We start from the raw sequence: 15,992 nt of genomic DNA on the forward strand, positions 1-15,992 counted from the left end.
CTTTCAAGAGAGACTCCTTACACTATATACACCTCTCTAAACTGATCCTAACCCTACATTCGTTGATTAGCCAGGCCACTACTTGAGAGCCTGTCCCATCAGCCGCATCCCCATTCCTCCTGTGGGTTGCAGCACCCAAGACAGCACTATTCAGGAGTCCTATCCTCATTAATGCGGCTAGGACGTTAGTTGAGGGTATTTAATGTGGAGGTAACAGCTCGCCTTAGACTTGCTCCTTCACCGTGCTCCAGTCACCAACGCGTGGCGCTTGCCCTTTCCTTTTCGGATATTCAAGAAGACCCCTCTTTGGTGGAGTGGTGCTCGTGTACTTCTGAGGTCTCGGATGTCCGAAGACGGGGTCATCCTCGGATATGTTCCTTGGGGGCTGGACACCGTACTTTCATCCTCGAACCCCACATGCGTCCTCGGCACGGGCCTCTGGGCCTGGTTTGAGGTGGGCCGAGGCTGCCTAATTTTCTGGTCCTACAAGTAGTTTTTTAACAATGGAATATTTATACAAACTTAAGAGAAAGAGTTTTCTTTCCATAAAACATTGGTAGGTATGTGTGGCTTCAAGAGAAGTCAAGGGAGATTGGTGTAATTTATATTATAAAGTATAATTGAAAAGGAAGGGTTGATGAAAAGCAATTTTTTAAAGCAACTGAGATGGTATATTATAAATGATGTATAATAAAAATAAATCATTAGTAAATTTATGTAAAAGTGATATCGAATCAATTAAAACTAATTACTTTAATAAATGTGCAACAAATATAATGAAAATTTTTGTGTTTTTTTCTTTTTTCTTTTAAAACATTTCATTTTTTACCACTCCAATGAGGCGACGGGATGGGAACAAATTTTGATCGTTCTGTCTCATCTAGAATGTTAGTGTATATATAGGAATATAATTTATTTATTAATATACAATATAATTTTTTGTTTGTATTCTATTTATAATATATATATATATACATATTCTACTATCATCCCCAAAACATTTGTTCTTCTCTCCACCACTCTCATAACTTTCTCTCTCTCTCTCTCTCATTTATTTTTCATCTCTATCTTATTACGGTGGAAGTCACTTAATTATGGATAACAAAACCGTCAAACCATCCACCCATGGACCTATCTTGCTCTTTTTCTGGGTGAGTTTTAGGTGATGAATAAGATAGAGCACTCCTAATCCGAACCTGTCTTGTTTTTGTTACTATTATTTTTTATAGTGGTTCATAGGATAATCAATAATAATTTATTAACTCAACATTTTACTAGTTTATTTTATTACTTTTTAAAGAAATTTTATTTTAGGTGTTATCATTATTATTTTTTGGTCCGTTAACACTTTAATAAATTATTTTATGAAAGTTTTAACAATACTTTCTTAATTATAAATTTTTTTAAAAAATAATTAATTATTTTTTTCATAAATTTAAAAAAAATAAACAAATGCTTTTGAGACATCCTTAACATTACTCTTATTTTTCATTTGTGGAAGAGGGAACTAGGACCAAAAGTAGGGACAGAAATCACAAAATAAAACTCAGATCTAAGAGAGAGATAGGGGCATACACTATATACATATAAATATAAATATAAAATAAAGTAAACGTTAATGTTTGTTGAAACTGGAGACTGAGACTGGGAATGAAAACAATGGGCAGGTGGGTTTCGGGATGAGCTAAGCTAGCTAGCGTAGTGTTCGTGTTGTGTGACTTGTGAGCTTGGATTGGATTGGATTGGAGGAAGTAGAAGTAAATAATGGCGTCTGAAACCGCTTCGTCGGTGGTCGAAGTAGCCGTTGCTTCATCACCAGTAGCAGTAGGTGTAGGAGGAACTGATAACAGAGGCAGGCATCGGATTCTCGCTGAACTCAAGCGCGTCGAGCAAGATTCCAGATTTTTAGAGGTGTCACTTTCTTCTTCATTATTATTGTTGCTGTTTTAGCTTTGTTGGGTTTGGTTTTGAACTGGGTTTTGATGCATTTCCTTGTGTGACTACGATATTTTTGGTATTACTGCTTGTTTTGCTATGATGCTTGGAGATTTTTTTTTTCTTTTTTTGGGGGGGAGGGGGTTGTTGTTTTAATGGGTAGTTTTGTTTCTTAGTAAATTGTTCATTGGAAAAAGAAAGACCCCATTTTGTTTGTTTTGGTGTTAGGAGGTACTAAAAGATTAGGGGAAAAAGTAAAAGGAAAGAACTTTACACTTTGTTTAAAGAAGGGAAAAATGGTGTCTTTTAAAGAAATGGAGTGGAAAGCTCTGTTTGGGTGGAGGATAGAATGAAGGAAATGATGGTGATATTGCTTGAAATTGATTCAATTACCATTGGGTTTCTTCCTTTCTAAGACTTGTGTGATCTTTATTTTGTGTGAGGTAAGATTTGAACAAAGCCCTATACCAATTACTAAATTACCATGACCAACCTGAGCATATCCTGCCACTTGGGGCTTGATGTCTCAAGTGGTAAGGGGTGGGCTGGAATTGCAGTGGATCTCTAGTTTCAAATCTTACTATGGTTGGTGGAACTAGTGCTGCCAGTCTACTTGTAAGCTTTTCTGAATGTTCATATGGTATTAATTCGAGAATTTGTGTAGAATTGCTGTGGCTGTCAGTACATGTGTGAGATTAGCCAAAATAGGCAGCTTGCCTGGCCACTGGCTTTTTGATTGGAGCAATGGCTTTAGGAGAAGATGGCTAAAAGAAATTGCCCATTAACCCAGATTTTTTGGGTACAAAATAGATGCATAAGCAAAACAAACAAAACTAAAGAATGTATGTTAGACTTAGACAGGTGATCATCATAAGCATATAGCTTGGCTGGTTGCACTGAACCAACAAGAAAGGTTTTTGCTTTTTTCTTTATATGATATCTCACCGAAATCATACTGCTTGAGCCTGTCAGATGCACCAGACCCATAGAGTGTATAATTTTTTAATAACTGGTACATTGTTCCCTAAAGCTCTATCAAAGGTGTTCATTGAACATCCATGCAATATTATGGAGTATCAGAACAATTATGTCGTGGCTCCTGAATGTGGGATGACTGAACCTTTTTTTCCTGTCACTATTGTTTTAGTTAAGCTGATAGGATGTGCAAAGCAGTTAAGTGATTGATCTTATCAATTTTCTGTGTCTGTATAACACATTGGGGCACACTTCAATCACTAACTTAAACTTTGCTTAGAAGAGAGCATTTAAACTTGTGTTCTGAGGTGTTGGCAATGTTAAACTTTGGGATAAGAGGAGTTGTATGTAATATTTGAGCGCACTCTGTGGTGTAATGTCACAGGCTCATAGCATAAGCCCCTCAGGGCCAAATTAAGTTACCGAATAAAAAAGTACTGTTTTTTCTCTTCTGTAAGTTCCAATTTATAGTAAATGCTCTTGATTTTCTTCATACCCTTAATCATTAATGCTATCTGATTTTTAGACTTTTGAATAGTCCCTATCTGGTTTTTTAGACTTTCGAATAGTTCGAAGTTATAGTAAATGCTCTTTATCCAAAAAAGAAGAAGTAAATGCTCTTTATTTTCTTCATGTCCTTAGTCATTGATGCTATCTGATTGTTAGACTTCTGAATAGTCCCTATCTGGATTTCTATGAGGAAAGGCTCTGCTGAATATGTTTAGGTCTTGTTTTGTAGCACTGTTAGATCATTAAAAAATGTGTTTCTTGAACATTTATTGGTCTTGTTCTAGATATATTTTTCACTTCTCCAGCAATCTTATGCATAATATCTAGTCTGAACTGTTCTTCATGTTCTATCAATATCTGTTTATACACTCTGCACAAATTGTGAAATTGTGAACAAAGGCTATATGCCATGGGTACGTCCTCTTTGACAGTGACAATGCTTGCCAGTGATAAAGCAGTCCATTGAATTCTAGTACTTAGAAAAGCTATGATATTCATTATTAGGGCAAAAGGGCTACAATATTCTGTTGAACTGTCTTAAGTTTCTCTATTCTAATATCAGGGTGGGCTGATGTTTTCAAAAAACTCATCTGCACAGTGAATTTTTAGAACAGATTTGAAAAACTAAAATAATAAAAACAGCAAACCTAACACCATCTGGGATACTTTTTTTTTTTTGGTTTTAAAAATGGCTACCAAACAGCCCATTTGTCTGAATTAGAAATTCTAGCCATCTTATCTTTGTGGAGCTATAGGTTACTGTTTGGGGCTTGCTTACCCTCATACGTATATATGCGCACAAACACCATCTGGGATACCTTTTTTTTTTTTTTTGGTTTTAAAAATGGCTACCAAACAGCCCATTTGTCTGAATTAGAAATTCTAGCCATCTTATCTTTGTGGAGCTATAGGTTACTGTTTGGGGCTTACTTACCCTCATACGTATATATGTGCACATGCTTTGGTAGTATCTTTCAACTTGCAAAAGAGACCAAAAGTAAAAGCCTTTATGGTTTGCTCTATTCATGCATATTAGATCCAGTTTACTAATTGCTCTTGCAGATGGCAATGCAGTTTAGAATTATCTTTCTTATTTCTGCATTTTCAAGCTAACTTCAGCATAAAGTCACTGTTGTGTTGTGCACTTGATTTCAATTTACAGCTTATTCCTGATTTATGTTACCTGGTTTTTGCATGAATTGTTTCCAGGAAGAGTTAGAAGAGCTTCAAAGAACAGAAAATGTCTCAACATTATGTGAGGAGTAAGTATAAGAATCAATTCTTTTGAAAGGAAAAAAAAAAGGATTGAATATAAGCAGTTTGCAAAATAGGCTGGTGAAGAGGAGATAGCATATTCTTTTCAGTCCAACAGGCTATATTTATGGCGGTGAAATTTCTTGTTTTGGTTGACTTGTTCAATTACCATTTACTGAAGAGCATATCTTCAATATTTTTCCAGCCCATTTTGTTAATTAAACACCTATAGCATGATTTATAAGCTCATAAACTGACTGGCAATTTTTTATTTTGTATAATAATCTGTTTTTTTGTGGTTGGCTCTCAGATTGTTGCGCAACATTGAAGTCATACCTGATCCACTGCTCCCACTGTAAGTTCTGCAAACCTTATCCCACTGTCTTACATACATACTACTCTTAGTTTGATATCCGAATGCATAGTCATCAATTTATTTTTATTACAGAACAAATGGCCCCCTGAACCAGTTATGGGATCGATGGTTTGAAGGACCCCAGGATTCACAAGGTTGCAGGTGCTGGATTCTTTGATTAAAAGCAATCTAACATTCATTGCCATTTGTTGCGAGAGGCTTCAAGATGTGTACTTGAGAGAATTGTTCAAAAGTTACTGCACAGCTCTTATTTTAGCAAATGTTTGATCAAAATTTTCGCCACGTCTGAGATTGAAATTTGTAGGTTGATCATACTGCATGTATAATTTACAATTTATTCATATAAAGTTTGTAAATGAAAAGTACCTAGTCTTGAAATTCTGTGATTTGAAACGGTTTGGGATGGTATATAAAGTTCCAGTTCTTCAATTTCAAAGAGCTGAATGAGCTACAAATCAAGGCAGTTTCAGTGTTTCACATTCTATAATTTTCAAATTCTACTATGCATCATTGATATATTGCTCAAAGGGATGTGAAACATGTAAGAAATAAATATTGTGTTAATCAAATGCCATTGGTCTCACCATTTATGGTGATCTTAATTGTAGCAAGGAGGACTATTCCATGAAAGCAAAAGGCTCAACAACTAAGGTATTGGTGGGAAAATGCGTGAATATGGCGAAATAACAGTCTTCTGCACAAACTTAGATTGACTTGGGTCATGAACCCATTCGATCTCGCTCATGTTGGGTGTCTCAACATACGCCATAGTGAATTCTCCCACCTTCTCTACCTTCCCTCTCTTGCCTGCCCTCAGTGCCCATTTTTTCCGGTTGTAAGAGAAAATTCCATCAGTCAGGTGGATAATATCACCCGGTTCAAAAGCATCACACTCATTCCCCCAGAACTGGAAGTGAACTGCAGCTGTCTCATCAGCCACAAGTGCCAAGCATGTCTTGTTTTGCCCTTCCAATGTCTTGTGTTTGTTCAAAAGTATGAACTGTGTGTTTATGTCATTCTTGGCTGCAGGTACAATGTCTTTAAGAGAGAGCATCCTTGCTTTCTAACTGCAACAACCTAAAAAATCAAAGTGAGAACGCCTGGTTGGCTTTATTTCAAATTATTTCATATCCAAGCTTTTCTCAACAAGAATTTATAGCAATTAACATTTATCATTCAAATGAGTAATGTATGTTCATATGGGCAGCAAGAAACTTGGATGTTGAGTCAAGAAAATGATGATTGAAAAAAATTCTATGAAGCAAAATGATTTAATCTTTTCCTGGGCATGTACTCACTCGGGATAAAATTATAAAATATTTGCACTTGGTGCTTGCTTATTATTGTGTCAGTGAAAGCATGTAAAATACTTGAGCACAAAGGAGAAAGCATGAAAAATCAACATGGTTTAGCCAACAATGTTTTTCAAGAACATCAATTTAGCTGTAGCTAAAATAGTAGGATCAGTTTATTATGATGACAATTAACAACAAAAGGGCAGGCTCTTACAAGCAATTTGATACTAGTAATTCATTGGGTCATTTTTTCGAACACTTAGCATGCACACCCATAAAATAATTGCAACTTATGAAATAGCGAAACTGAAAATTTTAGTTTGAATAAAGAGACAGTGATTCATACAATTTGTTGAGTCTCTTCCAAGGTACATTGGACGCAGGTTGAGGCAATCTCCAATTGGGGTCGAAATGCGAACCTTATTTAAGTACTTTTTCTTATGGTAGGTCCGTAGGAATTTACAGCTTAGGTACCCGCTAAAAAAGCACTATAAACAACAGTCATATAACTTGAGAGATTGAAAACGTCAGGTCGTTTGGGATTCTGGGTATCAGTGACGTTGAGGGTTTTGATGATAAATGTCACGTGATCTCTGTGTCTGGGATAAATTTAAAGGGTGCGACTTTGGATTTTTTTTTTTTTTTTTTTTTTTCTTAGAGATAAAATTCTACTCTGAAAACTTGAATCTCGGTATTTAACCCTAACACACCGCAACCACTTATACTTATGAAGTAATTATCGTGTTATAGGCGCATGGTGGTTTGAGTGGATTTTTCTCTTTACTTCCTATGATGAGACTATTTTTCTAATGTTTGATAAAATTTGTCATATTGAAATACCAAAATTCGGTGTATTATACTGGTAGGTAGTTAAATGCTAAAAGTTGTCTAATATGATTTGTAATGGGCAATGGGCTTGGCATCTAGTAATATCAGACCAATTTCAATCTTAATGAAGATTCAATTTCCATCATTTCTTCTTTCTTTTTTGCGTACCAAACATTAAACTCAGGAATTTCTTTATTACTACCCCGTACACAATGACATGGTGGGCATATTTCAATGTTTTTAATGATGGGCTAATTTAACGTAATTGCATTTTGGAAGGCTTAAATTTCACTATACTACAGAGCATACAGTGTGGAATGACAATAAACTTTAAAGGCCATTCAAATTATTTTATGACACTTAGTTGGAAAATGTTTATATATATATTGATAGTTGAGACGAAGGATTTGAGCTACAAGGCTTATGTCGTTGGAAAATGCTTGTTTCATATTTAGTAAAGCATTTAGGATTTGTTTGGATGGGTGCAATTCATTGAAGAGGAAGGGGACGGAGCATTGAAGCGCATTGAAAACATCTTTGGCATAGCAGTTGAGAGAAAGAAGAAGACCGTTCTGAGAAATTAGCCGTTGGTGTTGCGCACTGTTTTGTGAGAAATCTCCTCAGCATTTCGTGGGTTAGATGAGTGTAATAGGAATATCTCAGGTTTTTAAAACAAAACGCACTGTTCAGAATTGTAGCAACGCATGGTGTGAGTCATGAACAATACACACATGCCCAGTGTTTTATTTAAACGGTGCGTTCAGCCAAATGTTTATGCATTTTTTCTGAAGTTGTTGTGTTTATCTTCGTGGGCACTGTAGTCATGAGTCCCACTGTTGTTGGCCTTGTCATGATGAGTTGGTTGAATTCTTGAAAGCTAATGGTTTGAATCCAAACGGTTCTAATGAATGGCTTCCCACATTCGATATCCCAGAACAATATTGTACAATTCGTGCAGAATAATTTCATCAACCAAGGGCTTTCTCAGCCTGACATTTCTTTGTAACTCCATTGTTGTTTATAAAAGGATAACAAACAATTGCCTCAAGTATAGTGGAAACTGCTAAAATCTATGTTACCTCTAAAGTACAAATTATATGATTTTGAGACAGATTTACCTCTGTAAAACCAGTAGCTACTGGCAAATACTGAATAGTAAGGAGGATTAACTGAACAAAATCTAAAATCATTAGATATTGGCAAAATATATCTTGCAGCGAAATGTCAAACTCAGCAATCAAGACGTAATCAAGTAAAGCTTGAAGAATATCAATTGGGAACGTATTACAGCCTAATATACAGAAAGGAGAGAAAAATTGATAACTTTACAACTATAAGAACTGGATTTATGTCTAGGGGCAGTTTCTAAAACCAAAAGTCAATTCCTCTCGAAAAGCTAAAAAGCTACACAGATTTACAATGGAAAAGCTCACCTAAAATACTCATTAAGTTATTTGAGAATTGGCTGGATTGTCTGTTACCAATTCTATGGCCATTGAGTTTCAGCTCATAGCAGGACAAATGACTGGTAATGGCAATTGTTACCCAACTTGAGTGGATAAAAGGTGCCGAAGCTGGAGTAAATGTTCTTCATTTGAAATGTGAAGTGAGAGGCGAAGATTTGTTAAGAGGGACTCTTGCTCCCAGCTAAGGGGACCTGAAGCATACAGTGCCTGCACGGTTGAATTATAAGCTTGAAGCTCTAGTTTATGGACATCAACTTCCAGTTTTTGTCTAGGAGATGGGGTTGAGTTTCTTTTGCTGACCAAAGGTGGAAATGACGACTCAGCATCAGAGTTGTCGAGAATAATTTCCACACGGTCTCCTGAATTTTCACCAGGATAGTCATCGTAAGCATTCAAACTACAGCTAGCAATAGAGCATTGGTCGCTACCCTCACTAAACAAAGGCAGTACACTAGTATTATGTATCCAATTGTTTGTTTCTTTTTTCATTTTGGCATCCATCTCAATAGATTTATTCCTGGATTTCTCATCCACCCGTACTTTTGGAGAAGAAGAATCATCTACCTGCATAAAAAAGCAATGATTTCTCATAAGGGGCTGGTCACATCTTCTGGCATTTGGGCTTGATTTTATTTTCTTGCAGCTTCTTACCCTCGGGTCCTCAGAGGACGGTAATTCAGAACAATGGATATGACTTCTCTTTGAGGTTCTCACAGGGAGACACATTTCATTATGGCTATGCTTGTCTTTAAGGTGCTTCTTTGCATTTGCTACTCTTAAATGAATTCCTTGACGAATAGCTTGTGGTGGAGCCCTACAAATCAAGCTTCCAGGTTGTTCTGAATAATCTTGCGTGTGATTGTTCCCAGTCTGTTTATTTTCTGTAAACTGTAAGCACACGTGCTTAGATGTCAGAAACTGTACTAAGTCCCACAAACCAGCAAAATAAAGAGGTTAACCAGATATTGTGACGAGATAGCAAGCAACTATTGATCCTTGAGAACTACAAAATTATTGAAAATTTCTGCTGAAGCCAACAGGAGCAATATGCTCCATCTGAGAATACTTCTCCCACATTGGTAGCAGTTATTTGGGCCTGTTCTCATTCATCTTACATAGGGAATAACAGGATTTCAAATCCTAGAAGTATGATGTAGATAGCAAGAACAGCTTGCTCCAAGCCAATTTGAAGCAAATCTTTGTGAAACTTGCTCAAAAAGGATTGTACCATGTCAAATTTTTTAAACACGTATTCCTTTTCCTTCCATATCTTGAGTATGATATTAACATATCAGCAATTAATGCTAAGCGCATAAACACTTCCAGCCAGATAATATATGTAAAATACAACAGAGTGAAATTGATGTCACAAAAGGGACCTAATTGTTTGTAGATATCATGTGACAGTGCACATAAAAATTTGTCAATAAGAAGTGAGATAGCATCCAAGTCCCAAGGGTGAAAGCACAAACAGATTGTTACATCAATAAAGATTACAGGCACAGACTTATTTCCTCTTTAAATCAAAATACTTTCAATAAATTATATTTAGTAAATTAGTGATGTAAGAAGAAGAATAAATTCTACAACAGTTGACAACTCCTTTTCTTCTTTTTTCAAAAATCTCAAGGAAATGATATGATGTCATTGGAAGTTTGTTGATCCTTAACTTAGGTTGTTTCATCAACTTATACAAGGATTAGTGGCACAAAATAAATGATAATCTTCAAATCTAAGTTAGCACATTGAGATACCCAAACATAGTATGGGATATATGCCAATTTGGCAACATTGAAATTATAGTAAGCTGTGCATAAATGTTAAGGGATGTTTGTATTCATTAATTAGAATACAAATCTCATGTAACAATTACTAAGAATACTCATTCAGTTGGGTTGGGATAGGTTGTGCGCTCCTGTGGCAAATGGTGGTTTAGGGATAAGGAATATTACTACCATCAATAAAACCTTATTGGGGAAATGGCTGTGGCAGTTTGGGATTGAGGAGACAAGGCTTTGGAGGTGAGTCATAGCTATGAAATTTGGGGAAGAATGGGGGGATGGACGTCTAAGTTGGGTAGGGGTTCTCATGGTTGTGGTCTTTGGAGGAGTATTAGAATGGAATGGGAAGCTTTTAGCCCCTACACTCAGTTTGCGGTTGGGGAGGGGAATCGGGTGGGGGTTTTGGCATGATTGTTGGTGTGGCGACCAACCTCTCAAAGTGTTTTCCCAGTATTGTATGAGGTTGCCATTGATAAGGAGGCATCCATGGAATCTTTATTGGTGAGGCAGCAGCTAGGGGAGTGGAGGAGTTGGGACCTGATGCTCTTCATGATTTTAATGATTGGGAGTTGGATTCAGTGGAGGTTTTCTACATATTCTGGAATCTAATAACCCTACTATTGAGGGTGGGGACCGTGTGCAGTGGAAGTTGAAGAAAAAAATGGGGACTTTGATATACATTTTTCTTATTATGTGTTAAGAGGGTCTTCCTCTATTATCTTTCCTTGGAAAGGTATTTGGGAGGGTTAAAGTCCCTAGGAAAGTGTCCTTTTTTATTTGAACAATGGCATGGGGGAAAATACTTACCGGAGACAATCTGAGGAGAAAAGGTTTATCTATTGTGGATTAGTGTTGTATGTGCTGGTGTAGTAGGGAGAGGACCATCTTTTGATTCATCGTGCAAAGGCTTATCAGTTGTGGTGTTGTCTTTAGATTATTTAGGGTTTCTTAGGTTTTACCAAAACGGGCGCTACACTCGTTTGACATTTGAAATTTGACGACATCATTTTTTATGTGGTTTATTTGGAGGGAGCGTAATAATCTCAAATTTGAGGATGTGGAGAGTTTTGAGAATCAGCTTCTTACCACGTTCATCAGCACTTTGTTTGATTGGTCTTGGGCTCAAGGACTCACATCTAGTGATTCCCTTCCAAGTTTATACTCTTCATTCTTGTACATGGATTTTTCAGCTTTTATTTATTTTCTTTGTACTTTTTGGCTGTTTCATGCAAAGTCTTTTATTAATAAAATTGTTCTTACTTATCTGGAAAAAAAAATAGTATACAAGTAAATGTTTAGAACATATGCACGCCAAAAAAAGATGATAAGAAGAACCCAAAGAAAAACAGTGAAAGAGGAGAACCAAGGGCAAACCAACAGTAAACAGAAAAAGATGCAGCTAATGATGCAGAACTGAAAAGGCATTTTATATAAAACTTGAACCTACCTTCCCAACCAATGACCACTTATTGTTATGCCAAGCTTGTCGAATCCTTAGATTAGATTTGTGAAACTCTCTCAGCTGAATGGACCCAAACAGCCTCACAACAAAATGAACATTCTTCAGTACCTTGACAATCTTTGCAACCCTCCAACATTGAATATCAAACACCTCTGCTATATCACCAACCTTCCATCCTTCCCCCTTCTCAATTGGAGGCCGAGGCCTAACATCCTCCCCACGCACTCTCTCCACAACTGGCTCTCCTTTGTTGTTTATTACTCCCTTGTACCTAACAATGCAGTTATTGCCATCTGCTGAAGCTACTATGCCGGGAAACCAGCAGCCACAAGGATCATTTTCTTTCTTTAACACCTCCACCAAATTCCCCTCCTTGAACCTCATTTTTATTTTCTATCTAGCTTGAAACTGAAAAATCCAAACAAAATAAATAAATAAATTATGGGAACTGTATAAGAATTTGGAAAATTCTTAAGCAAGTATATGACTCAAAATAAAGATTCTACCATACCCACCCACCACCCAAAAAAAAAACCCAGGAAGTTCAATTTTGCTACAGAAGATTGATGGATCCACAAGGTTTTTGAGCTTCTAAAGCAGTGAAAAAGATTTGAATTTTTATATTGCTTTCCATTTTTACATATTGAATCATTTCATAAGGTCAAAAATAGTTAATCCTAAAGAACTTTCTACCATAAGGGAGTATAGCAACCGACACAAACAAGAGACATCACGATTTCCAAAGTCCAAACAAATTAGCAACAAAAAGAACTAAACTTCCAACATTCTATGCCATTATAGGAACTCAAAACTGAGATCTATGCATTCAAACTCTTTCCTTTAATTAATACAAAGATTCTATGCCAAAATTAGACAAGAAACAAAATGAGGACAGCAGAAATCTAATCCGATAAAAGAAATAAGTCTTTGTAACTTCAGAGATATTGCACAGTTTGCACTCTCCACAGTATACCTTTTTATTTCATCATCATCATCATCTTCTTCTTCTTCTTCTTCTTTATTTGGAAGTATTACTCAAAAAAAAATTACAAAAAAAAAAAAAAAAAATCAAAACTACTTCACTAAAAAAAAAAAAAAAAAAACCACCTACCCATAACATAAAACTTTGCAATTATATTAAAGAGCTTGTGAAACTAAGATATCAAACAAAGTCAAAATGACCCGCTTCAGATTTTGGACTGAAAAACATAGTCATCAACGCAGAATTCATGAAAACAAAGAAGGTAAAAAATTTACTTTTTGAGAAATTAAATTGAAAGGGACTGACCTGGGAGTGAAGGTTGAAAACGAATGGGACAAAGCTTGTTCTTGCTGTGCTCATGACCACAACTTCTTTACACAGAATGGTTTTTGTTGTGTGTGTGTGTGCTCACTTTTATTTATTTATTTTTAATTTTTAGATAATCAAATTTTCCAGCAAGTTAAAAACCCAATTGCAGTTTGGTATTATCACGTAATTGTCTCTCACATAAAACATTTGACATAGTTACCAAAGAAGTAATTGTATCCTACATGAGCTTGTAAATGGAACATCAATATCCAATACGCTATCTTCCGCTTTAGTTGCGTTTTGGACAAACCTATGTAACCTTAAAACTATATTGATGGTGATTAATGGAGATGATTGATAACGGACCCAACTCATTCCAGAGCTGACCCAGTTATAATAGATTTCAATAAATTTAGTCACATATTTTTTTTGAAACCAAACTGAAACAAATTTAGTCACATATAGCACTTAGGTAAGAAGAATGACAAATGTTCCACGTCCTCCCCGTCTGAAGGAGGTGATGGATGATGGGCCGAGAACGAGTTTTGCTAGTCTTATCTTGAATATGGATGTACATATACTCATAGCTCGATATCTCAACTAGCAAAAAATGTCTACGGTCTATGTACTCATAGCTCGATATCTTAACTAGTAAAAGATGTCTATGGTTTAACTCTCTCTTTTTAGTATCGCACACTCTTGATGTGATGTTCACTTACGAATATAAAGTTCTTATAAAGTAGGAGGCAATAATTAGAGTTCAAGCTCTCAAAAGATAATTTCACGCACATTTGTAGTTAGATTAGGTTAGAGTAAAATTCTACCTTGTATTAAAAAAAAAAAAAAAAAACTCTCATCTTTTCCAAATACCGAATTATTATATTTTCTCTTGGCACCTCTCATTTCTATAATTTCTTTAACATATTGTATTTCCATCTCAAACCATTTGTCTCATTAAGAGGGTTGCACTTTATACACCACTTACTACAGTTTGCTACATATTTTAATTTTCTTTATTAATCCTTGGTTAATTTATAAAGGGGAAAGAGAAAAAAAAAGTAGATATATGACAAATTGTAATTTTTACTCCTAATAAAATTCTCATTATTGCCATCTAAACTTAAATCTTGCCTCGTGGGGGATGATGGTTAATTTTCCCCCCTGAATTGGGTATGGATTTGGGATTGGGTTTGGTTGGGGACTGAGTAAAAATTTTCAAAATTTATTTCGTAATTACTAAGTAAGTTATTGTGATTGATTCGTAATAAAAGTGGTGTTAATAGTAAACTCATATAAAATTGATTTTTCTTCCATTATAATTTACTGCCTTAGCAAAAGTGCGTGTATATATATACCTTTATATGGAATTTGACTTCATGTAACAAACGCTTGTAGTCCAAGAAAATTATAATGTTTTTTTTTTTAAAAGATAAAAAGCACTTTTTTAATGGTGATTTCAAACACACTTTTTTTTTTCTAAAACATTTTTTCCTTGTTTTAAATGAGGTATTAAAAAATCTTTATTTATCTAAATGTTCAAGGTGTATAATCTCAATTCCACACGTATTTGAGCAATTATTGTCATAAAATTTTCAAAGTTAATCTTAAAAAATTGATTGGACAGACCTTGAACCTTGAGTGAGAATACGGTCCTTAATTCTTGTAAGTAGAGTGTGTCTAACTTGTTCATCTCAAGAATAATTCCGATCTGATCCCATATCAAACCGAGCTTAAGAAAACAGATTTGTTTCTAGCATTTGATTGATCTCCATATGATTCTGGGTGCAAATGCTGGCCCAAATCCAAATGTATTGCATATCTAACACTTCCTCTTCGTGCACGTTATGGGAATTCAATTCAGTAATGGTGGAACAAATCAAGCTAGAAAAATAGAAATTAAATAAAAGGGTATTGTAGCACGGAATTAATTCCCACGTTTTTCTCACTTTTTTTTTTTTTTTTTTTTTGGTGAGAAACAAGTTGTTCTCACTTTGTACACAAAATTGAAGAATTGTATGCATAGGATCCGTGTGCTACACTTATATTATTATTATTATTATTTATAGGATATATTTATTATTTATTATTTATTATTGAATTTGAAGTCCTTATATTAAAAACTCTTTAAATGATATATATATATATATATTTGAGGAAACTTAAAATGAAACATCTTGGGTATCATATGATGGCATTGGCAGCATGTCAGGTGTCATTATCTTGAGTAGGTAGTAAAAGATAACAATAATTAGCTATGAGCTCATTCTCAAAAAAAATAAAAAGCTATGAGCTACAGTGAGGAAGCATGGTATCTGACCAAAATTAGAAAGGAAAAGACAAAAAGGTCAGATAGTATGTAAGCTTATGGTGATGAATCTGATTGCTGATGACTTTTCTTTTTCTTTTTCTTTTTCATTTTAATTTTCTTTCTTTTTCTGGGCCTTGAGGCAAGGCAACTCTGAATTTGTCTAAAACTCAAAAATGAAAGTGCTTGCCGATGTGATGGCCTATTTTATACACACTTAAAAATTATATTACAAGCCTATGCACTATATTTAAGCCCAAATATGTATCTTTTATGATATACATTATTGGATTGTAGGCAGGTAGGCCCAACAAGATCAAAAAAGGGCCTAACTATTTAATTGACTTGCGGCTTCATTTTTTTCCCCTTTAAATAATGTTTGCGGCCATGTTTTGTAAAGACAAGATTCTATCTGCACAGTGCACATCTTGCATGCAAGGGACAAGAAAAGTTGAAGATGAGGAATTTTTTGGCAGTCGTTCAAATTTAACCACCTCTGGTTTCCTTGTTGAAT

The 15,992-nt window shown here is 35.3% G+C and overlaps 3 protein-coding genes across 6 annotated transcripts; 1 reads left to right on the forward strand and 2 right to left on the reverse strand.

Moving 5' to 3' along the window:
- Positions 1-1,016: 1,016 nt before the first annotated feature.
- LOC112034253 (guanine nucleotide-binding protein subunit gamma 1) lies at positions 1,017-5,505 on the forward strand. The gene is made up of 5 exons (XM_024067061.2): positions 1,017-1,151; positions 1,668-1,911; positions 4,630-4,682; positions 4,985-5,029; positions 5,123-5,505. The coding sequence occupies exons 2-5, from the start codon at positions 1,765-1,767 to the stop codon at positions 5,205-5,207; spliced, it is 330 nt and encodes a 109-aa protein (XP_023922829.1). The 5' UTR covers positions 1,017-1,151; positions 1,668-1,764; the 3' UTR covers positions 5,208-5,505.
- Positions 5,506-5,581: 76 nt separating this feature from the next.
- LOC112034252 (uncharacterized) lies at positions 5,582-6,945 on the reverse strand. 2 transcript variants are annotated; one of them, XM_024067060.2, is made up of 2 exons: positions 6,692-6,945; positions 5,582-6,117 (listed from the first exon to the last, which is right to left on the reverse strand). In XM_024067060.2, the coding sequence occupies exon 2, from the start codon at positions 6,102-6,104 to the stop codon at positions 5,697-5,699; it is 408 nt and encodes a 135-aa protein (XP_023922828.1). In that variant the 5' UTR covers positions 6,105-6,117; positions 6,692-6,945; the 3' UTR covers positions 5,582-5,696. The 2 variants fall into 2 exon arrangements, with proteins under 2 accessions (XP_023922828.1, XP_065637729.1); XM_065781657.1 differs by having other exon boundaries at positions 5,582-6,127; positions 6,692-6,941.
- A 1,473-nt stretch (positions 6,946-8,418) lies between these two features.
- LOC112034255 (uncharacterized) lies at positions 8,419-13,687 on the reverse strand. Of its 3 annotated transcripts, none has more exons than XM_065781658.1 (4): positions 13,171-13,687; positions 12,856-12,916; positions 11,868-12,290; positions 8,419-9,527 (listed from the first exon to the last, which is right to left on the reverse strand). In XM_065781658.1, exons 3-4 carry the CDS (start codon positions 12,264-12,266, stop codon positions 8,715-8,717), a joined length of 1,212 nt encoding a protein of 403 aa, XP_065637730.1. In that variant the 5' UTR covers positions 12,267-12,290; positions 12,856-12,916; positions 13,171-13,687; the 3' UTR covers positions 8,419-8,714. The 3 variants fall into 3 exon arrangements, with proteins under 3 accessions (XP_065637730.1, XP_023922832.1, XP_023922833.1); XM_024067064.2 differs by lacking the exon at positions 12,856-12,916 and having other exon boundaries at positions 8,419-9,203; positions 9,291-9,527; positions 13,171-13,683; XM_024067065.2 differs by lacking the exon at positions 12,856-12,916 and having other exon boundaries at positions 13,171-13,685.
- Between the last annotated feature and the right edge of the window lie 2,305 nt (positions 13,688-15,992).

This window comes from Quercus suber, unplaced genomic scaffold, assembly GCF_002906115.3.
Source record: "Quercus suber isolate HL8 unplaced genomic scaffold, Cork oak 2.0 scaffold_274, whole genome shotgun sequence".
In the NCBI taxonomy this organism is placed as follows: Eukaryota; Viridiplantae; Streptophyta; class Magnoliopsida; order Fagales; family Fagaceae; genus Quercus; species Quercus suber.

Coding starts and splice junctions, on each gene's coding strand:
- LOC112034252 (XM_024067060.2), bottom strand. CDS start 6,104: ATGCTCTCTCTTAAAGACATTGTACCTGCAGCCAAGAATGACATAAAC.
- LOC112034255 (XM_065781658.1), bottom strand. CDS start 12,266: ATGAGGTTCAAGGAGGGGAATTTGGTGGAGGTGTTAAAGAAAGAAAAT. Junction 9,528..11,867: donor AGTGGTCATTGGTTGGGAAG/GTAGGTTCAAGT, acceptor GTGTGCTTACAG/TTTACAGAAAATAAACAGAC.
- LOC112034253 (XM_024067061.2), top strand. CDS start 1,765: ATGGCGTCTGAAACCGCTTCGTCGGTGGTCGAAGTAGCCGTTGCTTCA. Junction 1,912..4,629: donor AAGATTCCAGATTTTTAGAG/GTGTCACTTTCT, acceptor AATTGTTTCCAG/GAAGAGTTAGAAGAGCTTCA. Junction 4,683..4,984: donor GTCTCAACATTATGTGAGGA/GTAAGTATAAGA, acceptor GTTGGCTCTCAG/ATTGTTGCGCAACATTGAAG.